We start from the raw sequence: 27,231 nt of genomic DNA, 5'->3' as shown, positions 1-27,231 counted from the left end.
TCCATTGATCATGTCTACTTTAGCACTTACGTGGTCCTTGTAATTACAGAAGGAGAGATACTATTAGTCTTTTATACTCTGGGCTTTGTTCTTCATTTTTTCCTATTATCTAGAAGTCTCTTATATGCTTATCAAGAAACCTAGAAAGGCTCAATTTGTGTCTGAAAGAATTTACAAGTTAAATTTTAGGCATAGCAGAACAAGGGAGAGTAACAAACAGTGAGGGAATGAGCAATGAAATCTGAAGGCAGTAAGTGATCACCCAATTATTTATTTAAGCTTATGTAAACGTGATGGTGGTTATATTTAAAGACATTTGTATTTAAACACAAAAATGATAGCTGTATTCATGAAAGTAGCTGACTTTCTATGACCATCATTGAAAAAGTGAATTTCAAGTTAATTTTTTTCAATATAAATGTTTTCAATCTTATGTTAGTATGAACAAAAATAGCTTTAAAAATAAAAATGTGTTCGTTGTATAGAAAATGAAGGCTGAAGTTAAAACTAAGTGTTAGGGCCATTCTTTCTTATTATGTTATGCATGTATCCTGTAGAAAACACACAAATTATATCAATGGATTTCTTTCAGGTAGCAATTACAGTGAAAAATGTGACGTATTTAGTTGGGGTATTATTCTTTGGGAAGTGATCACCCGGAGGAAACCTTTTGATGAGATTGGTGGTCCAGCTTTCCGCATAATGTGGGCTGTTCATAATGGTGAGTTGTAAGCTTGTATTTTACTTTGGTACCTGTACATGTGAGTTGTGTATTTGTGCAGCATTTACTCAATAATTTTGGAAAAAAGTATTTAGTAAGTGATAGTTTTATACTTCTCTGGGTATTCACCTTTCTCAATATTTAGATAATTTCACTTGTGAACCAGCTCATTTTTTGGTGTTGTTTCTTGTCTGTCATCTCAGGCTGGAGAGAATTTCCTAGTGTCGGCCCCAGGGCTGCAGAGCTCGGACTGGGAGATAAGACCATAGGGCCAGGGCCAGGGCTGAGAGAGAAGAATCTGCACCGCAACTGTAGAGCTTGGGCCGGGAGATAAGGATCTCGCAGCCTGAGCCCCACAACCTCTGAGCTTGGGTTAGATGATAAGGATCTCCCAGCTTGGGCCCTACCATCAGAGCTGAGGCTGAATGATAAGAAGATCTCAGCCTCTGCTCCCCAATCATGATTTGGAAGTGGGGGCTGGGAGCCACCTGGGCAGGGGGACATTGTCCCTACTCAGGCTTTAGTGACAGAGCCCACTCTGGTTGCAGGCAGTTCCCAGGGACAAGGAGCAATGTCTCAGTCTCCACCATGAGACAGCTGTCTCCTGGCCCTATGCTCCCTGCCAACTCCTGAGTTAACATCCAGGGGAAGCCTAGATCTCCCCCTGGCAGCAGCCAGGGCCTGATGCAGGGACACAGGGAGCAGGAGCAGTCTGCTGCTAAGAGCAGCAAATCTGCTTCCACGTCCCTGCATATGTAGACGTGTGCCCGGGACAGTTTAGAGTAGTTTACTCTAGAGTAGAGTGTTCCTGTTTTATTTGCCTGTGTAGATTCACCCACCGAGTATTTCAGCAGCAAAGATTTTAACTTATTGTGTAGTAACAGAATTTCCAAGAATGGTTCAATAAAGAAGTTACTCATTTTACTTTTAGGTACTCGGCCACCACTGATCAAAAATTTACCCAAGCCTATTGAGAGTTTAATGACCCGGTGCTGGTCTAAGGATCCCTCACAACGACCTTCCATGGAAGAAATTGTCAAAATTATGACACACTTGATGCGGGTATAACTTTTTTTTTTTTCAATTTCTAAATGACTCATGGGTTATTAAGTTGTAATACTGATTTTAAAAAGCCTCTGTCATTTTATTCAATGTTTGTCTGTAACAAATCTCCAGTGCATAAAGGTTTTTGTTAAATGCAACTTAAAAGCTGCCCAGACAGGCGTATCTGCTCTGCACCCATACAGGATCTAGGCTAATTTGATCCTACAGCGTTAAAGTTATTCAGAAGTTTTACTTCTGTAGTTTCTGTAGCAATTTTCCCAACACTGATGTGTATAGACACAGTAATTTCCAGGTTCAGCATTAGCTTCTTTAAAAAAAAAAAAAGGAAAAAAAAAGGTGGTAATTGTCTAGTCTTCAAGAACAGATGCTATAGAAGGGTATATTGCTTATCTTTGTATATAGTGCTTATCAGTGTTATTTCACCCTTAATTCCCTTTAAAAAAACTCTAGCCCTAAAGAACAGCTCTACTGTTCATTTGTTTTTTGTTAACTAATTTGAAAAGTTTCAAATTATTAGTTAAACCAACCTGAACATACTTTGTTGAATGTAGCTCATATCACTCTGATATCTACTAACCCAATTTTACACTGAATGCAGGTGAACAAGACTGCCTAGCTGAAATCTAAATTTTTTAAAAGTTCTTCCTTCATTTGCAGTATTAGCTTAAATATTATCCCTTTCCTTTCTGCCAAAACTCTGTAATATCTAGCAGCAAAGTTTATATATCATTCTGTCCTTTTGCTAAATTTTACTGGACTTCATCGGGCAGTTGTTTGTGGCTTCCATCATACTGTCTTATCTCTAAAGTTTGCACTAGAGATTTGAAAAAAACAGATTGGATAAACATGTTGGAGGTAGACTGCATATGCTTGATTTTGCCTCAGAACAGGGCCTTTTTGGGCTGCAGTTCATTGATGTCTATGATGAGAAATTTGCTTTGGGGCAATTAAAAATAGTTAGCATTTTGGGGAATTACTGAAAAGCAAAGACTTGCAGAGCCAGCTGGAGTAATAACAGCAGCAGCTCAGTAGTTAAGTAGCATGGCATAGCCTAACTGCTGTTTTCTTTTGTGCATGCATTCAGACAACTAGGAGCTATTGAGGTGTCTGATACTCTTACAGCAACTGTACATACTCTGGAGGTTTTAGTCATTTTACATTTAATACTTTCACAATTCCTCTCTACACAGTACTTCCCAGGAACTGATGAACCTCTTCAGTATCCTTGTCAGTATTCAGATGAAGGCCAAAGCAACTCAGCCACTAGTACAGGTATGCCAGTTTAAATAGAAGAAAAAATGTTTCTCTTTTTAATCATGTTTTAAAGGAAAATGACATAGGGTCAGTTTATAAAGCATAGACTTGTATTAATTTTGAACTTCAATTGGGAAAAGAGCTAATCTTCTTTCCAAAATACCAGACCTTTACTTAAGTCCTTTGCAGACCAAATAACCGTACTAAAAGGTTGCCCCCTTAAGCTTTTGATCCATCCAAGTCCGCTTCCCTGTCTCCACCTTTGCGAAGAGGGTACACTTAAAGGTGCTTCAGTCCACAAAGGCATATTGTCTCCCTTTCTTCCAGAAGGTTATTTGGGTTCCAGTAGCTGTCTCCCAGATTTTCTTTCTTATGACTAGATCTCTAGGGTATTACTAGGAAGATCATAAACAGCTATTCAGTCCTGCATATAGGATAGAATTCCATTTTGATGACAAAAAGTGGAAATGGTTCAGATGGGATTTTCCCCCATTTGACACGGGGAGGGAGGGGTGCCCCTCACCTTACAATCGAGCACAAGGCAGTGGGGAAGGAGCTGGAACCAGAACTACCCCACTTCCATTGCATCTGCATGCCCTGCCACTCCTCTCCCCCGCAGCCCCATCTACCCCATCCCTTCTCTGCTGCTTCTCCCTCTCTCTCAACCCTTCTGCTGCTCTCCTCCTTACCTTTGTTCTGCACTGACAAGCTCCATCCCTGCTGCAACCTGGGGTACAGAGCACAGCTTAGCAGTGGTACAGAGCTGGCACTGGTATTCCAGCCCACTGCTATGGGGTAGGCTAGAGCCATGCTCTGTACCCTGGGCTGCAGTAGAGGCAAAGCCTGCTTGTGCAGATCAAAGGTAAGGTGGGGCAGGATTTGAGGGGCAGGTGGGGTGAGAGAGACTTTGAGCGAGGTTGGCGGGAGATGGGAGGAAGGTGTGAGGACCTGAGGCTGTGGGTGGCAGAAGCGGCATGGAGTGAGGAACAGGGGAAAAAGACATCTACAAGCTGAGGCTTCAGGGGGCAGGGACAAGCGCAATGGGGGCAAGTGGCAATGGCCAGCAGCAGGGGGCAAGCTGCCTGCCTCTCTTGCTGCCTGTCTCACTACCTCCACACCACCTGCCCCCTATTGCCTTCCCCACTCTGTCCCACACCACCTGCCCCAGTACTGACCCCTCTCAGCACTTCTCCCCACCTACCTGCAGTAGTGAAGGGAATGAGTTGAAGATGTTCCTCCAATAATAAGATTCCATACATGGAGTATTATAATAAATTGATAAATTTTCTGTGTGTCAAATCTACTTACTAGGGGGTTGTCTTGTATTTGAGTAAATATGGTATTTAAATGAATTTTCATCAAAACATTCAAAAAAGTTAATATAAAAAACCAGGAAATACCAAATGATTAAGTAAAGAATTGAATTTTGACTTGGTCTTTTTTCAAAGAGAAGTGAATTCTTCGTTAAATACAAAAAATGCTTTTGTTTTTTATAGGCTCATTCATGGACATCACTTCTACAAACACTAGTAACAAGAGTGATGCTAACATGGAACCTGCTGACATTCAAGGAACTGCTACCAATGATACCATTAAACGCTTAGAATCAAAATTAGCCCAGCAAATGAAAAATGCAGCAAAGCAGCCAGTAAGGAAATCAGTAAAATCTTGGGCCTTAAGGATGATAGTGGTATTAGCTAGATAAAAAAAAAAAAATTAAAAATATGGTTTTATAATAAGATGGAAAAACTTACCTACAGATTTTTACAACAGGAACTCAAACTATTCTGCATCTATTATGATCCATGGAAATCTGCTGTTTCTTCATTTGCAGTTGTAGGAAAGCAGTTTTCCTTGTAAAAGCTATTGCAGAAGTTTTCCTTATAAAAGAAATGATGAGCAGACATAGCTGTCTTCCATAGATGGAGTCCAAGGAGAAGAAAGTTACCAGTAGTCACCTTGGGAGATCCTGGCCCCTACTAAAAGAAGGAAAAACAAGGTTCTCCAGAAGGTACTTGAGTTAAGGTAGACTATAGCTCCAGCCAGCTGTCAAGCACGTCCATGGTAGATGGTAGGAAGTGCAAGGAGCAGAGCAGATTGTTCAAGAGAGCAGAGGGAGAGAGGGCACAAAAATGACCAAAAGGAAACTCCATTTTTTTCAGAGAGGACACCCTCCCAACCCCTCAAAATTCAACATTGAATACAGCAGTAGTGCTTAATTTCTTGGCCCTGTGGGCCAGATGAGTGGTACAGGGCCAGTCCACGGGCTGGATCAGGTTCTGTGTACCAGGATCAGACCTTGCAGTGCCTGTACCTGGTCCTGTACACCAATATTGGGCCGCACCCAGCCTCAGTTGGTCCCCGTGTGCCAGGGTTGGGTTCTGGGATCCCATACTGCCCCTGCATACTAGAATCAGGCCCCACATTCTGGAATTGAGCCCTGTACCACCTGGCTCCATGTGCCAGGATTGGGCCCAGTACTGCACTATCCAGCCCACAGGACTGACTCCTCCTCTGAAAATTTTGGATGTGTGGTATCCCACAGGCCAGATGACACAACACTGGAGGCCAGATCTGACCCACTGGCTGGGGGTTGAGCACTCCTGGTACAGTGTAGTGCTCTTATTCTCTCAAACTGAGAAACTGAAAGAAAATTTAAATGGGAGAAGGATAAGAGGGGGTGTAAAAGATTTATACAAAATTACAATAATTTTGTAATAATACATGATCAATGAAAGTTGAATTCAGCATACTGGAGGATGAAAGGAATTATTTTTATTAACAAGTTACAGATTTACCTATTAGAACCCCTTATCTTAAGCTAGTATTGAGACCAAAAGATTGGTATTTGAGAAAAGGTAAGAAAATATAAAACTGAGTATTGGGTAGGCTAGAAAAAGAAAAATCGTTATGGTTCAGCATTGTCCTAATTCTTTTCCCATTGATGCAACTAATTTAGTTCAGTTTATACATTTGCAGTAATAAAGTTGGTTTTGTTTTAAAAAGATGTAGAGGTTAATTTTTAAAAATTGTGGCATTTTTAAAATACGTGTTGTATAATATATTGGCAATTTTCCCTCGCCACGGTTCTTTATCAATCTGCTCTAAATATAGAGCTAAGCTCAAAAATCAGTTCTTGGGTTGTCTAGAGAAACTTTTTTTTCTTTTAAAAGTGTGACACCTGTTTTAACAGGGTGACCCTGGTCGTTTAAGTTTACCTCCATCTCGTGGAAGTAGTGTGGAGAGCTTGTCTGATGTTCGTGGACGACCACAGTCAACCCTTGTTTCAGGAGAAGGCGCTAAGAGAATGAGTGCTGACATGTCTGAAATAGAAGCAAGAATTGCTGCTACCTCAGGTAAAAAAAAAAAAAAAAAAAATGGGGAGTGGGGGGAGCTTCCAAATGTTCATAATTTTGGACAAGGTTTGTTGTTAAGTCTTTTTTTTTTTTTTTCATTAAATGAAAATGGGTGGGAATTGAGACTTGCATGGATTCTTTATTTTTACAGTATGTCTGTTGTTTCAGAGTTGATATGAAGCAATCTACTTCTTTCACATTTGGGCTTTTGGCTACAAATGAAGATTTATTTTTTTTTTATCCGATTGTTACATATCAGCCTTGTTTCATAATTAAAAGTTTGTCTCTGCTTCTGAATGGATGGTATGCTCTTGCCATTCTTATTTTTTATTAAAATTACATTTCACTTGATACAACATTCAGTTATTTTGAAATGCAGTAATGATTTTAAAGTACTATTTCTATCAGTAAATTGAAAAATACCTTTTCATAGAAAATACCTAAATGCTCAGTTTTGTACTTACCCTTGAAGAAAAGACCAGGTACAAAGATAATCTTTCAGTTTCTTTCTAAAACTAAAAAGTAAAGTGTTTTAGCCGTGTGTTTCACCAGGTTTGCTTCAGGTAGTAAAGTATTTCTTTTATGTGGTGGGTCATTGATGCAAGTTTAGGATGCAGGCACAAACGCAGAATTACATGGTGAAAATACCATGTAGGTATTTGTGTGGGTGTGTTTTCCAAATAAGCAAATTACAGATACAGTGTTTCACTGTGCCTAGCAACCAGACACTTAAGAGTCCCTCATCATAGCTAGATAGCTTGTTTGCAAACATTTATATTTCATGTTTCAGTGACTATGAAAGTCATTTTTATTGACTATAGCTCTGGATTTAGAGAATCTAAACAAATTACTTGGGGTCAGACCTTACCCTACTAACCTTTCTATCACTTAGAAAATTGGGAATAATAAGGTAACATTTTTTATAAATTGGATATACTTAACCTTCTGATTTGTTCACAACAGCTGAAAAGCTGTTGGTTTTTATTGTGTTTATTATCATGGCAATCTCCAAAGATTTATTGTGATGTATAGGATGCCGTGTTACCATTCCCTGAAGAGCTTACAGTCTGACACTGGTGTTCAACCTCCTGGCCGTAGGGGCCAGATGAGTGGTGCTGGGCCAGTACAACGCTCAAGGTCAGTCCACAGGTGCTATCCAGCTGTGCACGGGCTTGACCCTGTGTACCAGTGCTATCTAGTGCACACTATCAGCATCCTGCTTGCAAGGCTCCTCACAGGTCCTGAAATTTGTCAGCAGGATAGCTGCAATAAATGCTGCCACCAGTACCCTGCTGACAAATTTTCGGACCTGTGGAGAAACGCACAGCATGGCCTCGGGTGCCTGATCTGGCCTGTGGACTGGAAGTTGAGCACCCCTGGTCTAACATAAGAGTATTGAGCCAAGGCTTCTGGTTTATTTATTTACTCTTGGACTCAGTGCTGCAGTCAGTTCTTAACACCTTCAACCTGTAGTATACATTTATGGAAGGTCTCACCAGCATAAAAGGCAACTGTGTACTTACTAGAGGTGTGAAAGGTTAAACATTTAAATAATAAGTATATACTGGTAATGTATTACCAGTTAACATTTAGTGTGGGGCGCAATCCGGTGTGAAAGAGAAATGGTGCCTCAGGAATAGTGAACACGGGAGGGCAGGCAGAAGAGGGGAGCAAGAAGAAGGGGAAGGGTGAGAGGGGAGTAGTATCCATAGCCTGTGAGGTTAAAGAGGAAAACAGCCCGCAGCCTAATGACTTGTCAATTAAGCATTTAGCTGCTCATTGAAAAGTGCTCCCTCCCAATCAGCAGGCCAGGGGCTGCAGCAGGCTGGGAAAGCTTCATGTGGGCTGTGTGGTCTGGTGGAGCTTTCCACTGCCTTTTCCTCCTCCCCAGTCAAAGGTCCTGGGAAGCAGCTTCCAGCAGCAGCTGTGTCTAAGCTGCTGTGTTATCACTTAACTGTTTAACCGATATAATTAGGGAAGGTTAAATGAATAATTTTTTTAATGATATTTACATCCCTAGTACATACTTAGTCTGCTTTTGTTGTTTTTTAAAAATGCTGGGCCATTCTAAGCACTCACTGGTATAAAAATGAGTGCAACTCATTTAACATTAATGAAATTAACTCTGGTTCTTATCCACGGGAGCTTGCAATTTTCCCTATTTGTTGTTGTCTTAACTAAATTCTAGGTACAACTAGAAATAATTATCTAAGTGTATGTTAAAGTTAACAACCCTCTGCCTTTCTCTTGTCTAAAGTTCATTTGGACTAAGCAAAGTGTAATAGGAAAGCAGAAATTGCATCAGTCAGTACCAGGCTAATAAAAATCTGTTCAAAATCATCTTAAACAGATTTTCATGAGTTTTGTTGGTAAGAGTTAAAATACCGTTTTTTTTATCTGGTTAGTTATTGTTTCAGAGGACAAAACATAGAGATACTGAACAAAGAAACTGGATTGCTAATTGGAGAGGGGTATTGTCAAGAATAAATAAATGAAATGATATTTTAAGAATTGCCTAATCCTCTTGTTCCACCTATTATTAGACTTGCCATAGAAACAAATCATATGGCACACATTCATGTCAAATAGTTTTGTAGTTTTTTGGTGTATGTGTGTGTATTAACTTAAAATATGCTACAACAGTTTGCTTTTGGGAGAGAGATTCACACACATTTTAATGGGAGTTCTATATTTAATCTTAATACAGGCCCTGAGTTTTACCACCTCTTCCTCCAGCCACAAGTGACAAAAGGAACAGTTATAGGTTTATTTTATGCTGTTAATGTGATTGTAATCCATAAACATTTCTACTTTAGCATGAAGAATTTTTTCCATTAATTTCATAAGTTTATGGAACAGTGTACTTTGCTCTAGAGCAAAGGTTCCCAAACATTTTCTTATTGTGTACCCCCTTCCAGATTTACCAGCTGCCTGTGTACCCCTACCAACATGCATTTTATATTTTAACTCCTTAAATTCCAATTATTATTATAATAAAAATTTAATCCGCCATTACACAATTTTTCCTGCATACCCCCAGAGATGTCTTGCATACCCCCATGGATACGTGTACCACAGCTTTGGAACCCCTGCTCTAGAGTATGTAGGTTGGCTCAGAATGTCCAGTTTACAAAGTAAAAAGCATTCACTCATAGAACCCCATATACAAGACAGAAATAATTCTTCAAATTTGGTAATAAAGCAGACATCTTGGACACTGTTTAGATTTTACTTTTACAGGAGATTACAGTTTACGGAAATGAAACATCCAACCTGAAAATGTAAACTTTTTGATAAACCAGTGTATGTCTGAGACTAAAAGAAACTATGAAGGCTACGTGTAACTTTTAAAATAATCAGGGATATATGTATTTATTACTAATGTGCAGGTGAAGTGGAACAAGCAGATTTGTCCTGCATTCTTATAATTATATTTTTAGTTTTCCCTTCCTCATTGCCATGCTGCTTTCTTTGTTGAGTTTTGTGTTGCTAACTACAACTAATTATATTGTGTTCGTATTGACAGCTATTTCTGTTTGCTTTTAACAATTGCTTAACTCTTTGTAAGCATGAATAGACTATGCAGTTTATTCTGCATGATGTTTTGCATGAAATATAGTTTAACAAAAGTATATGAAAATTGCAGTGAGATATTTTTAATAATTTTGCTGTTACCATTGTAGTTGTTTGCATGTGTATTGTATATGTGTATTTTTTCAGCCTATTCCAAGCCTAAACGAGGCCATCGTAAAACTGCTTCATTTGGCAACATTCTGGATGTCCCTGAAATCATCATACCAGGTATCACAGACCAGGTGAATGGGCCTATTGGCTAAGATGCTGGGATAATGATCAGATTTTCAAAAATACTTTTTGCTCCGACATATAATATAGATGGAGACAGTGCAATAAGATTTTCCATCATGTCTTTGAAATTAAAAGAACTTGCCACTCTCATTTGCTTCTCTCTCAAAGATAGGAATATGCCCTTGCTAGCTGGACTGAGGTTCCTGGTATTAGACTTATGAATTTCCAGACCAAACCTGTATGGTACAGTGTTTTATTATAATATCCCTCATTTAGTGAAAAGTGGGCTTAAAATTGAGATGAACTTTGTCCAATGGTTCATACTGCCTTGGTCACAGTCTCATCTGTTTTTATAAATATATACATACAGTATTAGCAGAAAAAAAATCATTTAGACATTAGATGACTTTGATCTAATATATGACATATGACAGTGCAGAAAAAAAATCAGTTAGACATTAGATGACATTTAGACATTATTAGATGACTTTGCATAAATGTTTGGCATGTCATATTAAAATACACGCTACAAATATTTTTTATAATAAATATAGTAACTTTCAAAGGCCACTATTAAGCATACCCCCTCAATTTCTTGCAACATTCTTTTGCCTGCCAAATTTTTTTCTGCACTGTCATATGCATATCAATAAAAATTGTGTGCTTAAATATAGTTTATTTTCTCTGAGAAGGCCTTTTCACAACATACATATTAAATCATAAAGGTAGACTGATTTTTCTCATTAAAACTGCATGCAAAGCAGGTTGCTTGGTGAAATCTGTATTGCATATCACTTTTACATTATTATATATGAAATGGCAGTGCTGTGTAGATTTAAATTTTTAGATCTCCAATAATATAACCTGTTGCTATGAATGAAAATGTTAGTGGGTTTGTATGAGGAAGGTAGAATGAAAGTTGCAGGGACAGAAACACTTAAGATCTATTAACACAGTGCCAAAATGTGTTGCTATAAAGCTCACAAAACTCTATGCCGTTATACCACTATGTACTTATTTGCATAACAAATAAGCACCTGTAAAGTCAGTAATTTACAGAATTTATATTTCAGCCAACAGTGAATTATTTCTGATTACTAAAATTGCTGGAAAGGATTGATTGTGTGTAGTGGTAGAGAGCAGCCACAGAGCACTTAAATCTAATTCACCAGATGAGTGATTAGAATTTAAAAAATGAATCATGATTTGGTTTTAGGATTTTGCAGGCCAACTGGAGGCAAAGAGAGGGAATGAGATTACTTACTTTGACATATGACAGCATCATACTCATAACTCTGTTAAAAGTTCAGCCCATATTTTTAATTTTATTTAAAAAGTATACTGGAGTACATTTTGGGTAATTGAAATAAAGGTGAAGCAAAAAAAAAAAAGCTTGAATTCCAGCTTACTTCCTTCATCTTTAAGAAATAGTGAGTTGCAGATTGTTACAGTGCAGTGCAGTTAGGTTTTCCACTGAAGACCTCAAGATGGCAGTCCCAACATAATTTTATTACTCTCTCTTCCCCTCACTCTTCCTTTTGAAAAAGGCTTTGGCTGGTTAAATCTTTTAAAATAATTGCTTCTTTACTTCTTTTTCTTCTTTTTCTTTTCAGATTTCCTCCACTTGAGGTATTTAGTGAGATTATTAATAACAATATAATTTGAATAATTCTTAGCCAAAAGCTTTTTATAAACTAGACGTACAGATCTGTTCGCAAACCACTGAAATACAGTCCTCTCCAGGATAGAATATCCTTATGTGACCCTTTGGGAAAAGGTCTGAAAGTTTTCAGATATTTCAGTTATTCAAATAACCCTTTCAGAGGAACTTGACCACAAGTAGTTAGACAAACTTTATTTTGCATCCCATTCAAAAAGCCCCCTTTTAGTTTAGATTTTGCAAAGAATATTAAAACAAATAACAAAGTTAAAAGACAGAAGAAGATAGGTGACTGTGCAGTGAGCATGGGATAGACATTTAAAGGTACTATAGATACAGCCCAAAATCTTAGGGAATGTTTTGTATTTGTTGCCACTAAGAAATGATGCAGAGGGTCATGGTTAATGAGGATATGGAAACGGGAATAAGCTGGAAACCGAACTCAGCTCTGGCTTGGGGAGGAAGCAGATAATCCGCATGCCAGAATTCTGAAATAACTACCATGAAATCACAGATCAGAAAGCAAATATTTTCACAAATCTTTCAAGTCCAAGTGGTACTGTATGATTGAGAGAGAGCAAATATAATAGCGATGTAGAAAGGGGAGAAGGGGAAAGTGATCTAGACCAACAGTCAGCAATATATAGCCCATCAAGCCACTGTTTGCAGGGTACAGATGTGTAATGTTTTCTCCATCCTCAAAATTTGTAAGTACCTTGTTTGAGTATAGATTTCATTTAAGACACTGACATTTCAAATTCATAAAATTTGATTTTACATAAAGCTAATTTTGATTTTACGTTATTACATAAAGCTAACTCAATAGTAAAATGGTTTGTCATGACTCATTTCCAATTTAACATCTTAGGTAGTTGATATTCCAGTGTGTGCATAACTAAGTTAATGTGTAAAATGCACTTTTTGTTCTCAACATTTTATTTTAGGATGCAGGCATAAGCAGTGCAAATCAATATTTTTAAACAATTAGATCATCAGAGATTTAATAAATACATGTTTTTAAATCATGTATTAAACTATATTTTTCAGAGAACTTAATAAAGATAAGTAATCAAAAGCAGCAAGACTTTTGACTTTCTCCTTCTGGAGAATACTGTTTTTTCTAACTATACCTTCTGGCACTGGCATCTCTGTTCAGTGTTTTATATAAACCATTTTCATATAAACTGTTTTTATGGTGGGGGGTTATAGTGGCTGTATATTACTCAGGAACACCTAAATTAATCTAAGTTTGTGAACTATTTTGACAAAAGCAGGTGCATCTGAGCGTGAATAAAGGAAGAGAATCTGAGCATCAAAAAATAAGAAAGAGAATTGGTCAAAGTTGGATCAGTGGAAAGAGGAGTGAGAGCCACGTTAGGAGAGAACAAGAGAGTCAATAAGGCAATAGTGGTTTTGCATATAGGGTGAATGGAGACCTAAATGAACAAACTGCTTGTAGAAGACAATGAGGAATACTAGACTGCTTGCATATTTGAGCTTTTGGAGGTGAGAGGGCCAGAGAGAGAACTAGGGGAGTCTGTAGGTATCTAGTAAGAAAAACAAACTGCACAAACACAAGAATAAGTTGCTTTAGATTGTTGAATGGGAGCTGCATGTGTTGAATAGAAGCTTAGTGTTAGTCTGTGGCTTGTTTCTTCAAATATAGACAATAGGGTGCAAAACTTTTTTTTGAGAATAGGAAGCACTGCTCTAAATTTTATGGGCAGAGAAAATTTGTGTAAGAGTTTGCAACAAAGAGGCAGGAGACTGAGAGAAGCCATTCACCTGGGGAAGGTACAATGTGATAAGGCGGTGAGCAATATGAAGAAAAAAGTACTGAGAAGAGAGTTAAATTGCAGGGAGGAATACAGTGCAATAAGAGGAAAAAGAGTGAAAGGAGAGAGAAGAAAAAGAAGAAATGGGATAAAAGAACACCAAGGAGGAGCAAGACTGGAATGAGAGAAAGGAAAAGGCAGGCAAACAGGTAGAAAAAAAAGGAAAAGAATAAAATGGTTTGGAAAAATGAAGACATCAAATACATTGGAGACTCAACAAACTAAGTAATAGATAGAAGAGTTCCTAGGCATCCAAATATTTTGCAGTAAACAATCAATATAATTATTTATTATTTAGACTTGGTCCTTACATTTAAGTTTATATTTTGTTAGTGACAGCATTGACCAATGAAAATACACCATATGCATTCCATGAAATCCTAAGTGAATCTCTCAACATATGCAATACATTTTTTTTTTTTGGTCAACAGTCTGTTTTTATTTAACTTTCTATGTTACATAATATGCCACTGAACCCTTCATTATATCTGTCATTCTTAGGTTCTGATTATACATTCTGTTGTAATCTCATTCCTTTTTTTTTTTTTTGTCCAGATCTCTTATTAAAAGATTTTTTCTACCCTAAAAAGTCTGTTCCAAAAAAACAGTTTTAAAATAAATGTAGAGCTATGAACAAAGTCCATATCAATTGTAAGTAGTGGAGTGGAAGATATGTAGACCAGGAATAATTATTTAAAATGAAGGGAACATTCATGTTCTGAAGTTCATATACTGAAAATAACATCAATATTGATTCTGGAGCAACAAGTATTTGTTGATCTGCGGTCTTTGTTTTCTGCTTCGTCTGATCTGTTTGGCAGTTGTCTGTAGTAGCTATACTAATTAAAATGACATTCTGTAGTACAGCTTGCTTTTGCCTCCGTAGTGCTAGCTTGAAATCTGTTCATCTAAAGGCATAGATTCACTACGTTTCTATTAATCCCCTCCCTTTGTCTTGTCCCCAAAAGTATTCTTTTTTTTTTTTTTCTTCCACCCCACCCTGGGTTCTTTTGTTGGGTTGTTGGTGGGGGGGAGGGGGGGGGTTTGGTTTTGGGGGTTTTGTTTGTTTGTTTGTTTTAACTTTTTGGCTTCCACAGTCTAATGTTTCAGGAACACATGTGCTGGGTTCTTTAAATTCACAAATGTTGCTAATCTGAATTGAGAATTCCAGATATTTTTTGCAAGCTTCTTTCAGCCAGGCTAATTTTAGAATAGTGCTGTTGAATGAAATGCAAACATAATTGTTGGATCAGCTGTGGGTGGATCATCTGTATCATGAGTACCAAGATGAGTTGCAGTAGCTAGATAAAATATTAGAGGAGCATAATTTTTCAATTTATAATTTTGTTATAGTTATTTAAAATGCAGGAGTGTAATAATTCTCACAAGTTACTTTCATTTAAGGATCTGTAATAGCTTTACAAACACTCCTTAGATCTAATAGCAATCTTTCTTATATAGGTAAGTATTTATTTTCCCAAATTACAGATGGAGAAAATTGAACCTACACCTAGATCACAGAGTGTCTCATCTAATTAGGGATGTTGGCTGTAGCCATGTTGGTCTAATTACTTGTCCAATTGGAACACCCTCAGACACGCTGCAGTGCTCCACATAAGCTGGCTGCAGAACCAAAAGGAGTATAATCTCCTTACAATACTGTAAGAGAGTTGTCAGTCCTGAGTGATACTGCCAGTTAGCTTGCCCTGATATTAATTAGCTCAATATAGCCACACACCATCCACTTAAGGAAACAGTCTGTGCAGGGCAGTCTGGTACATTTCTGGGCACCGCTGATGAGCGTGGTAAGTTCATGATCTGAATAAAGCCAGAGTCACTCAGACACCTATAACCAAGGTTATGGTTGGTCAGAAGAACATAACTCCAATTCTAGACTTCCCTGTCTCTTTCCTGAACTTTTGAACTGTTCTTTCCCTTTGATACTTTAAGCGATTATAAAATTATAATGCCACATCATGGTTTGGTAAAGCTAATGTGAGAACTTCGTATTTTGGTTTTTGGTAGTTTATTTTTAAAATCCACAGGCCTGTCACATATTACAGTAGTAGGAAGATTTAGTTAAATGTTATAATCTGTGATTTCTTAAACAGTGTGTATATAGAAGATACATTAGTTGTGTTTTTGTTCTGATCGATATGCAAATTAAAATCTGTGTCCAGAAAACCTCTAAGTCATTGAAATGACATCAAATAAAAAAGTAAGTTTAAAAAAGTCTGTGGCTTGTTACTACAAAAGATTGACTGGGGAGCTGTGATAAGTGTTCAGCACTGCAACTGTTATAGTATGTGTTCCAAGCATTACCCACTAGCAGAAGTTACGTAATGCAGACCCGAGACCAAGAATTTTGAGCATTGTCAGCTGTTACTCAAAACGTTTTGGTGTTTCCTTTTGGACAGCTGACCTGTCATCTCAAGAGACCATGTAAACAATCATGTTAATAAAAAAGCAAAGCACCAAAAGAAATTCTATTGCATAATCCATGTTATTTCTAATGGAGACTTGGTTTCATAAAAATTTCCTTGATCGACTGGCAGTGTTAAATTTTAAACTGTTTGATATAGCTGTCAGTGGTGGATAATTGCTAACAGGTGTAAGGAGAAGGAGGAAGATTACAGCATTGTGCTTAGTAGATTGATATAAAAAAGTGACTTAGATGGAGAACAGGCTTCTTTCCTAGTTCTCAGAATGTGACAATAAGAAATAGTTTTGCTTATAATTAAAAGACTTGACATAAACACTTCCCCTTTTTTTCTTTATGTGAGAGGAATATAATGCAGTCAGAAGGCCTTGCCATGTGTTGCTGCATCAGTATGTTAAAAAAAACCAACAGGTTGGAGCTGGCAGCGTGTTATCTTAGCAGTCTTGCTTTAGAAATCCCCATAACGTAACGCACTTGAAATAGATGTCGTCATCAGCTCCTGCCCCCAAGTACTAAGCCTGCTCAAACACACGTGACAGAAGATGTTAGAGTGCAAAAACTATTCATGTGGTAGGAGTGATTATTGTGTTAGGATACACTTTCTGTTGACAGGCCAGCACTTTTTGAGTTAAAATTCTGCAGCTGTCCCTCTCTCTCTCCTCCTCCCCCCACCCCCCCCAACTTTCTCTCTGTGGATTTGTACAAATTCCAAGCTCCTGCTGCAACAGTCGCACCCTTCTTATTTTGTTCCTGAGCAGTTTTCATTGTTTTGTGTTGTCTTTTTTTTTTTCCAGCAGGAAACGGACAACAGAGGCGTAGATCCATTCAAGACCTTAGTGTTGCTGGAACAGAATCCAATCAGGTAAAATCTTTCATTACCATATGATTTCTTATTGGAAAGAACTACTCCCTTAAAATTTCAGTTTAGATGCTGCTCTAGACAGGATTTATGCCGTTAGGCATAGTTCAATTTAAGAAATTGTGGTTTTTGATTGTTTTGCATCTAAAATAAAATTTGAAAGGGTAGTTTATGAAAGAAATCTGAAGCTAGAAGTTTCTTCTTTGCAGTTCGCATATCCAGCACATCTAATTTTTATTTACGAAAAAACAAAAAAAAACTTGCCCGTGTGACTGTCACATAATTTGGCTTAAAATGGGTGTTACAAAGGATGGTAGTCACAAGCCATAAGCATGCAGAAAGACTGTTACTGTGGTTTGTGTTTGTCAAGAAATTGTAATGCATATATCATAGCATTATACTGCACAGAATCAAAAATTAATAACACATTTCATCATAATATTCAGGTTCAAACTTAAATAGATCCATTTATTGAGAAATATAATACACTTGAAAAATATAGTGTGGCTTCATTATTAAGCTTTTGTTATCTTAACAGAGTATTTATTAATAGCTTAGTTTTGTATCTGTTGTCCAGATGCTGTGGTGTAACAGATAGAGTGGCATACTGTGAAATAATAAAATTAAACTACAAACATCTCAAATTAACAAAGTGTACAGTTAATGATGCATCAACTTTGTTTTGATTGGTTAATTGCTAACTTCCCAGTTTCAGTAACTCTCAGTCTGATGATTAGGGTAAGATTCTAGTGTAAGGCTCTGTTGTAGCACCACTAAAGTTTGGACATGGAAAAATAGTAGTTCCCTGTGTTAATCAGATTAATTAGCTTTTAATATTAGAGAGCCTGGTGTAGTAATCCTAAAAGAGGTGGTAATCATGTAGGTGCTAATATTGTGTAGCACCTCACAACATGCTTAAAAGGATTTCGCAGCATGACTGGAGTGCTGTAGGCCCCTGGTTGAGAATCACTGTTTTATTTATATTCCTGCCAAATAATAACCCCTTTGACCAAGGATGACAGAAGAAAGCTCATTCATTCCCACCATCTTCGGATGATACACTAAAAAGTAAAATGTGGAGTTCATAGTTCTTAATATTTAGCTACTTTCTCTTATACCTCCTCCAGCCTAATGAGTTGAAATTCAGAATCTGAATTTCATTTCATTTATTTTATAAATATTGAATGTTACAAGTCTGAATCAAAGCACAGCATGCAAGATAAGCAGATACAGTAAACTCACATGGCATGGGAAGTACACTCTGGATGTCATCTTGCATGCATTATCCATATAAGTAAATTACATGCTTTTGCAATCTTGTTTTTGAGGGTATATGTGTGTGTGAGAAGAGAGGGAGATCTACTGAAACGAACGCTAACTTGTAATACAGAATTAAAGGCTATTTATGGATTTAAATAACTCTTAGATCCCTGCAGATAGAATATTGAGGCAGTATGGACTCTCCATCACTGGAGGTGTTCAAGAAGAGGCTGGACAGCCGCTGGTCAGGGATGATCTAGGCATAGTTATGCCTCTTTTCTACCATGGGTATTTCCCCTGCTACTGGGCTTTGCTGGTTGTTTCCACCTCCCCCACCACCACTCCCTGCCCTTTTCTGCTATGTGTGTCAGGCTGTTTTTAAGCCTCCCCAGAGGCATTGGATGCTGGCTGCAGCCAAGCCTGTGGACTCCAACTGGCGTGTGCCAATTCTCCTGCTAGGAACAAGACCAGAGATTCCTGGACTAAAAGGTCTTGCCCCTCTGCTTAGGGTCAGGCCAATCACCATATTTGGGGTCAGGAAGGAATTTTACCCCATGGTCAGATTAGTATGGGCTGTGGGGGTATTTGCCTTCCTCTGTAGCGTTGGGCGTGGCCCTCTATCTGGGACCTCTTGAACATATATTGTCAACATTAGAAGCAGGACATTGCCTGCCATGGTTCCCCTGCTTTACCAGTGACAGGATAGGGTGTTAGGTCTATGTTGTGTCAGGATTGAGGGTATTCTTATGTATGTAGTGTTTAGATTCCGGTTATATGGGATGGTTTGGATAGAAATGATCCTGCCTGAGGCAGGGGTTGGATTTGTCTTCTGAAGGTCCCTTCCAGTCCTACTTCTCTATGACTTATGATAAAGGCAAAATGGGATCTGATGCACAGTCCACACAATCATGCCGCCTGCCATGTCACACATGCGTAGCAGGAGGCATGATTGTGAGATCAAACATCAGATCCTTTTGTAACTTATTGTTGATTCAGGGGGAGCCCAGGATAGAGCACCATGCGCTCCCACAGTTGGGAGCTCCATCAGTCGATGGAGCTCTGTCATAGGGGCACACCTGGCCACATACTCATTTAATGTTGTGATAGGAGCAAGCCTCAAAGTTATTATTTAGAATAACTTTGTGGCTTATTCCTTGTTTTATGATGCCATTAATTGCTTTGGCATCATTAAACAAGGTTGTGTCTTAAGCTGTAACTCATGGTTGTTACAGCTTAAGACACAATTAACTAGTAATGTGGCGGCAGCCTTAGTTCTCACTGTTCTTGAATCTTTTAATGAAATATTCAAGATAATGATTGCAAGAATCCTGCTACACAAGTAAAGCAGTTTATTGTAACAAATTTAGAAGTATACAGTGCTCTGATCAGTTTACTTTATCTCTCCTGTACCTGATACCAGATATAGATTATCCTTCCCAGTGTGAACTATCCCTTGCCTTTCTCTTCTGTCATTGCAAGCATCCTTTATCTCTGCGTTCCAGTCTTTCCTTATGCTCCTTCTCACATAGCTTTCATTACTGATCAGCAGGGATCCTGGTTTTGTTTAAAAATCCCAGGTTCTCCAATTTAAAAAACCCAAATTCATATATACCCCAAAACACCATATATATAGGTATCAGTTGAACACAATGTTTTATTGATATATTTCGTTTTAAACCAGTTTGCAAGCCTACCAATGCCTTAATCAGTAAAATAAAATAATTTCTAAATACCTATATATTTTGGCATTTGATTTGGGGTTTTTTATCATGGAAAATCAAAGCTCCAACTTCACTCACCAAGACGTGGACCCAGCTGCAGCTATCCTTCCCCTCTTGCCCCCCCCCCACCCACTGTTTTGTGGCACTGAGCAGCCTTGATATTCCAGTGCCCTGCCCCTGCTATTGCCCCTCATTCCTAAACCACAGCACCCTCCCCCCAACCCTGCTGGTGGCCCTCACTCCTGACTTGCAGCCCTCTGGCCCTACTGGTGCCTCTCATTCCCAGCCTACAGCCCCCCAGCCCCTCACTCCTGACTTGCTGCCCCCATTCCCCCAATGCGTGGGATGGGGGGGGGCACATGGCCTCCAGATGTGTGCTCACAGCAGGCGTGGGGCTGCAGCCTGGCCAGGATTAGCACAGGCAGCAGCTGCATCTGCAGCCCAGCAGGCAGGACCTGGCACAGGAGGGCAGTGCAGGGCACTGAGACTCGTTGATGACAGTGCTTCCAGCCACACCGCCAGTGACATGAGAAGTAATGGACTAAGGAGGGGCCATGCTGCCCTCACTTCCTCTCTTGCCAGCCACTTGCATGCTGGGCTGCATCTGTACCCCACACCATGGCCAGCTGCCACCCCTCTCCTCAGGCTGCCTGTACTGTCTCCCACTTCACCTCCCTTCCAGGGTAGAGCCATGGCCTGAGGGGAGCAATGATGTTGTCTGGGCCATAGTGTGGGGTAGACCCATGGCCTTCCTCCCAAGGTGCTAGCAGTGTGAAGGTGAAGGCAGTGTGCCTCCTCCCTGATCATCTTCCTCCTGTTCCCCCCAGCCCCATAGCAGCCTCTTGCAAGCTAAAACTCTGCTAGCCTGCAAGGGGAAACCTGCAATTTCTGGTGTCTTTCTCTGGCAAATGAAAAACCTGCATCCCTGGCAATCAGCAGTAACACTGCTAATAGTTCAAATCCAACCCTTTAAACCCCTCTTTTCAACACTTTTGTATTTATTGCCAGTGAAGTTGCAGATAAATTCAGCATACTGGCTATCAGACCTCGTAAGGAATTTGTCATGAAATACCTTTTCATTGTCAGTCTTAGTATCTTTCATTAGGAACATTTTTCTGGTCCAGAATGGATTTTCTGGTCTGAAGAAAAAAGGAGAGAGCAATATAACATATAATAGTCAATATGCTTGTGATTAGGGCACTTACTTGGATCATATGATTGAAAAGGAACTCAGAGTTCACTGCATTTAACTCTGTACACATACAAGATTCACTGTTCCTCATAAGTGGTATACCTACTGGGCTGTTAATCTGGTCTGTACATTTCCCTGCCTTGAACAAAGATTATTATTTTATACAAAAAAGAAACAGTTTTATACCTACTGATATATAATACAAACTATACCTGATACTAGTCCAAAACCAACAAGCTCATAGTTCTTTGGGCTGGGTTTTAATAGAGTCAACAGCATTTCAAGCTATAGTGACTCTGCAGCTCAGCGATTCCCAGTATGTGTGTGTATTCGAGATACCTCCACCTCTCCCCCCACCATAGGATCCATGTACTAATTAGCCCCCAACACACGCACACACATGACTGAAACAAAGTGTTCTTGTCACAGATCCTGGGTCCTCCAAAATGTATGTGCAGATGAGGCATGGGGCAACCTGATCCAGTTCCATCTCATGGTGGGTGGGGCCACACTAATTACAGTCCACACTCATGTGGCAGGCTTAGGGAGGGGCTGACAGACGTGAACTGTGTAGGGCCCTGTTTGGTGATGTTTGCCAGGCATTTAAGGCTGGTGAAGAAACAGCAGTCATTGAAAATGGGAAAGAAAGGCACAGCTCAGCTGCGGGAGTGAAGAGGAAGTAGAAATGTATTTAATGTAGTGGCTCACCATGACTTGGAAAAGAGTAAGCACTGAGGAGGATGCAATGGGCAGTACCATTTATGTATTCAAATAGCCTGCACTAACCTATCAGCATGATGGTGTCAGCCCAGGTGATTGTACATACCTGGCATGGGAAATCCCCTTCTTCTCAGCCTTGAGTGACTTGTAGTCGAGGATGGAGACCTGTGCGTTGCACTGCTTTTGAAGTATGTAAAGACTCAACATGTAAATTACCACTTTTAAGTGGCAATGGAATTTGAAGCTTTTATTTTCTGTGATAAAATAGTAAACTAAGCTTACCTTCCTTAACTGTTGACAACCATTAAATTGTATTCACAACTTATTTTGAATTGGGGAAAAATACACCTGAAAAAAATAGGTACTAGATCATATAAAGCAGTTAAAATGCAAAGATGGGAAGGGGGGGGTATAAATGCACAGATGTGTGCATACTAAATGTGATCTTAAGATAAAACTTGTTTAATTCCCTTTGACACTGGGGAGAGCACACACACTAGTTTACACAACCTCCATATTGAATATGGGACTTGATTGCCTTCTATTTTTGTTCCCACATTGAGAGAGATTCTGCAGAAGGTGGTGAGAAATTCTGCCAGAAGACTGTGTCTAATAAACAGTGTCCATGTACATGGAGTAGCCTTGGACAAGGAGGTGGTTAGTGCCTGGAGCAAAACCAGTTTTTGAAGCCCCAGGTAATAGAAACAAATCAAAAGATCTGGTGAGGGCATGATTGTCAGGTGATCCTTGGATGTTATAAAATAAATCATCTCTATCTAGTCATTTTAGAGGGGCAGGATGAAAGGAATTTGGATTCAGAGAGAAGAAAAAGACTGTGTTCTAGAGTAAAGGCTAAGTACAGGAGAGCAGGCAGAAGGAAAGAATCCTGAACTGCGTGGTAGACTCTTACCTGAGCCCTGAGAACCCTCAGGAATGCCAGTGAAACAGCGTTAGGGAAATTCACATAGGCATCTATTTTAAGAGCCTACCTCTTCCTTTTTTAATGCCAGCTAAATTTAAATCATGATTGAGTTTGGAACTGTTATAAAGTCTGTGTCCATTTGCTTCCACTCCTCGGGGAGACTGAATTTATAATTCAGCTATTCTGTACCAGGTAACCACTGGAGCAGAGAAAGGAAAGTAGTAATATGTGGTGTCTAGGGCAGCTGGGCATCAGGGTCCCAATTTTGTAAGAGTGGCAGAGAGTATACACCCAGGAGATATGATGGAGGTATTAGAGTCTGAATAGTGGCTGGTATGTGATTGGCTGCCCCAGGAAGTTTACAGTATGTTACCAATGTTTTTTGAGTCCCAAACATATTTTTAGGAGTGTGCAGCTAGGCGGGTTCTGCCATCACTTTTTGATAAGTATCTTTTAGCAGCAATGTGCAGTGCTGAGCATACAAGTGTCTTCCCATTTCTGGTGCTTACAATCTGACTGATGTCCAAGAAATGCTGGGATTATGTTGGTGCATCCCAGTATAAGCATAGCAAGATAATTCATTTATCATGAAACTTTCAAACTATTTTTCACACAGGAACACATCATACCTATAGTCTAATAAAAGCCACTTTCAAGTAGCCAGATTCTTTTCCTAGTCATACACCACTGAAATTGTTTACTGTATTTCATGACTTCATATACAGGCTATGCATCTCTTAAAAATATGGGTTTTTTTCTGTCCATGCTAAGATTCTTCCAAATGTATAACCCAATTATTCCAACATGTTAGTAGAATTCCATTTGGAAGATTCTGTAATGTGTAAGTAACACAGTCCTCTTTTTGGACATACAAATTCAGTCTGATATACAGAATAATTAATACAGTAAAACTAAATTAGAAGCAATTCAGGATGCATTCTTCTCTCCTTTGTTGTATTTTATACTGGGCTATCATAGAATACAGGGCTGATGGATGAGTGTCTGACCTAGTATGGCAACTCCTTTATCCTTAAGAATGCAAATTTGGTTCATCTGTATTTGCCTATATTTGTTTCAAATGAAAAAGCAGAATGCACTGTTATAAAAAAATGACTGCTAAGATTGACACCTAAAAGTTCAGCTTCATTGAAGGGATGGGGTAGAAATAATTGCTTATTAAATAAAACTTTTTCACAACTTTTTATTTTTAAAAATCAGTTGTACTGAAGCTGAATACATCCATTTGTATAAATGTCTCCATTGCACAGGCAAGCAAATTCATTTTTTGCCCCCAGTGCAGTATCACCTTTTAATTACTACAGTATAAAATTAACCTTCAAAGTCTAAAATGTTCTAAAGGGATTATGATTGATTTAGATGCTCTGATTTCCCTGTTTTTACCTTTTAGAAGGTCTAAATTGATATTATAAACACCTTTCATTAAAATAGTATGAGAGCTTACCTTTAAGGATCTCTGGGGAGGTGTTTGCCTCTTACCTCTTAAACTCCAGCAATGAATGGGATAAGCATATTGTAATTTGGACTAACAGATCCTTCAAGTGTAAAAACTTGTTACTCTTATGTCAGTCAAGTCAAAATGCAAAATATACTTGTAACCCTAAAATTAGTATGATACATTTGGAAATTAGTCACATAATTAAGTCCAGTTTCAAAGTAATGTATACTTTTGAATTTAAACCATAGCAAATTTAAATATTTAGAGACACGTAATTAAGAGAGATTCATGGCCCCAAAAATAACAGAACTTTGAGCGACATCATTTGATTTACTTATGATTTCAGTTTAATTTTTCTTGCAAAAAATGAGTGGTGAAGTATTATCATCATTTATTTAATAAAGGTTATATATTTTATTTTAAATCTTTCATATTCAGTATCTCATAAGAGGGTAGTCTCAGAAGGAAGCTAAAATCCATCTTCAGGTCTGTGCTTTGAGAAGTACATGGATGGCTTAAGGCTGTTTCTCAGCATCTTAAGGAGGAAAAAGGTCACTTTTTGAAAGAAAAGGGGAAATGTGTACAAAAAAAAATATTCATTTTCCCTTCATTTTTTAATTTAATCTGTTTCTCATATTTTTCTAAAGATGAATTATGTCACCTTGATAACTTTAGATACGTTCTTACACGTGATCACAACTTTAGGAATGTTTCCAGCTGTCTGCAGTTGCTGAATTTCTTAATGCTCAAACACTGAAATGAACTGGATTTCTTAGTATACATTTTTCTAATCAAATGAAGTTAAGGTGTTTCAGTTGATGCAGCTTCTAAATATGTTGTGAAAGTTGTTCTGTACAATCATAATGTCATGCTCTGAATTCTGTAGTTCTTTAACATTCCATAACTTCATCTTTTTTATTTCTACAAGTTGAAGTGAAAGACCACTTGCTGGTATTTTCATTTGATATTCTACTTAAAGGATTAAGTTTTAAATGAGGATGACTTTTATTAACTTTATGAGCATGTGAAAAAAAAAACATTTCAGAATAAAAGGCACTATAGAAATGAAAGCTCACGTTTCCTCACATCAGGTCACTTAACACTGGTTTGTAAAGTAGGTTCTTGACCTGGTCTTCCCTTGATTTTTCTTTTCAGTGTTATGTGAGAATATAGCAAGGCTGCTTTAATCAAATTATTCTTTTTTTTTCTTTTGTAGGAGAGTAGAAACAGCAGTAGGTCTTCTAGTCCTAGCGTGAGAATGATCACTACCTCGGGACCAACCCCTGAAAAGCCAGCTCGTAGTCTTCCATGGACACCTGATGAATCTACAGGTGATACTTTTTCTTCATTTTTGCCTTTTCCCTATCTAATTGATCATTTGGATGTATAAACACCACAAAGAAAAATCAAGTAATTGCTTTTAGTCATTAATCTTTGTTGCATTTCATACACTGGGTATATAAGTTCTTTAAGCAGACAGTATTAACCCTGTATTTTGCTTTTTATAGATTGTATTTAATTTCTATAGGCTATTATAAATCAAATATTATGCAGAACTTTTTTGAACATCATTTTCTCTACTACATTTGTCAAACACCCTGAAACATTATTCTAGTATTATAAAAGCCTACGTCTGTCTGTCTGTCTGTCTCACTTTATTTGCACTCTGATTGGCTGATGGAAACAGCAGTCAGAGTGCTCTAAGCATGTGGGAGTGCCGCCATGATTCCAGAGCCGCGCTGAGGACCAGACAGAGGGTGGGGGAGACGAGGTCAGCAGCACTGCCCTCAGCTCCCCCAGCCCACTCCCAGCAGGTCGTGCCAAGGACCAGGTGGGGTAGGGGGCCTCGGCTCCCACACCTCACTCCCTGCAAGAGGCAGGACAGCAGCTGCATGGGACGGTAAAAGCTGTGTTATCCAGCACCTTACAAGCCAGCATGCTCTGTTAACCAGCATGCTGACTTGTAAGGGCTTGTAAGGGAAAAATAAAACCAGAAGTGCCCACCATGGCACTTCCGGTTTTGCAGAGTCTCCATGGCCCGGGGGAAAGCAGCCTGTGCTGCCAAGCCCCCACGGCCTGGGGCATAGCAGCCTGCGCGGGTCCCCACTCCCTGTCCCACGGGAGGGGCAGCAACACCCCAGACATGGCAGGACAGACAGCAGCCTGAACAGGCAAAGAGGCCTGTTTGGGCTGCTCAGTTAACTGGCATATTTTGTTATCTGGCACCCTCCATTCCCCGTGGGTGCCAGATAACAAAGCTATGTGTTACCAGTGCGTGCACATCCTAGATTTCATAGAACTCTTATGATATTTGGCAAGTTGCTTTTTTAACAAGCTCTAGTATACCCCCCTCTACCTTTCAGAGGCAGTGGGTGGTAGCCTGGGACCCAATAATCTTTCCGATGTGCCAACCCTACAGAACAATGGATCTTCTAGAGGTCCAAATTAAGATGAATATGGGTAGCATATTCAGCCCCGCAAAAATTACACCCGTGTTATAATTTTTTATGGTCTTGTAAAATATTTGTATATACACAAGATATTGAAAGGTGTTTTATAGAAGATGTAGCCAAAATTTTGTTTTGTAAAGCATTGTATACATTTTGCATGAGTGTCACTGGGGATTTCCTGTTATGAAATATGGTGAAGAGGAAATTACCACTTTTAAGTGGCAATGGGATTTTTAGCATTTATTTTCTGTGATAAAATAGTAAACTAAGCTTACCTTCCTTAACTGTTGACAACCAGTAAATCATATTCACAACTTATTTTGAATTGGGAAACATACATCTAAGAAAAAAATAGGAGTAGATCATATAAAGCAGTTAAAAAGCAAAGATGGGAGGGTGGGGGGGAGGTGTAAATGCACAGATGTGTGCATACTAAATGTGTTCTTAAAATAAAGCTTCATAGATTTCATAGATATAGGGTCGGAAGGGACCATGCAGATCCTCCAGTCTGAC

General features: G+C 38.8%; 1 protein-coding gene across 7 annotated transcripts in view; it reads left to right on the top strand.

Annotated features, from left to right (window-relative positions):
• Nucleotides 1–27,231, top strand: part of MAP3K7 (mitogen-activated protein kinase kinase kinase 7) — a 72,361-nt gene that overhangs the window by 31,519 nt on the left and 13,611 nt on the right. For 4 of the 7 annotated variants that reach the window (XM_059732085.1, XM_019496806.2, XM_059732091.1 and 1 more), the window contains 8 exons: nt 593–721; nt 1,653–1,783; nt 2,977–3,058; nt 4,537–4,688; nt 6,234–6,396; nt 10,117–10,197; nt 16,933–17,000; nt 25,485–25,599. In XM_059732085.1, coding sequence (XP_059588068.1) covers nt 593–721; nt 1,653–1,783; nt 2,977–3,058; nt 4,537–4,688; nt 6,234–6,396; nt 10,117–10,197; nt 16,933–17,000; nt 25,485–25,599 — 921 coding nt within the window. The remainder of the gene's footprint in view (nt 1–592; nt 722–1,652; nt 1,784–2,976; nt 3,059–4,536; nt 4,689–6,233; nt 6,397–10,116; nt 10,198–16,932; nt 17,001–25,484; nt 25,600–27,231) is intronic. The other 3 variants (XM_059732089.1, XM_059732099.1, XM_059732098.1) reach the window with 3 other exon arrangements.

The sequence above is a fragment of the Alligator mississippiensis genome, chromosome 1 (genome assembly GCF_030867095.1).
Source record: "Alligator mississippiensis isolate rAllMis1 chromosome 1, rAllMis1, whole genome shotgun sequence".
Lineage (NCBI taxonomy): Eukaryota > Metazoa > Chordata > Crocodylia > Alligatoridae > Alligator > Alligator mississippiensis.
The sequence above is the reverse complement of the archived record's forward strand: the minus strand, read 5'-3'. Positions and strand labels throughout refer to the sequence as shown.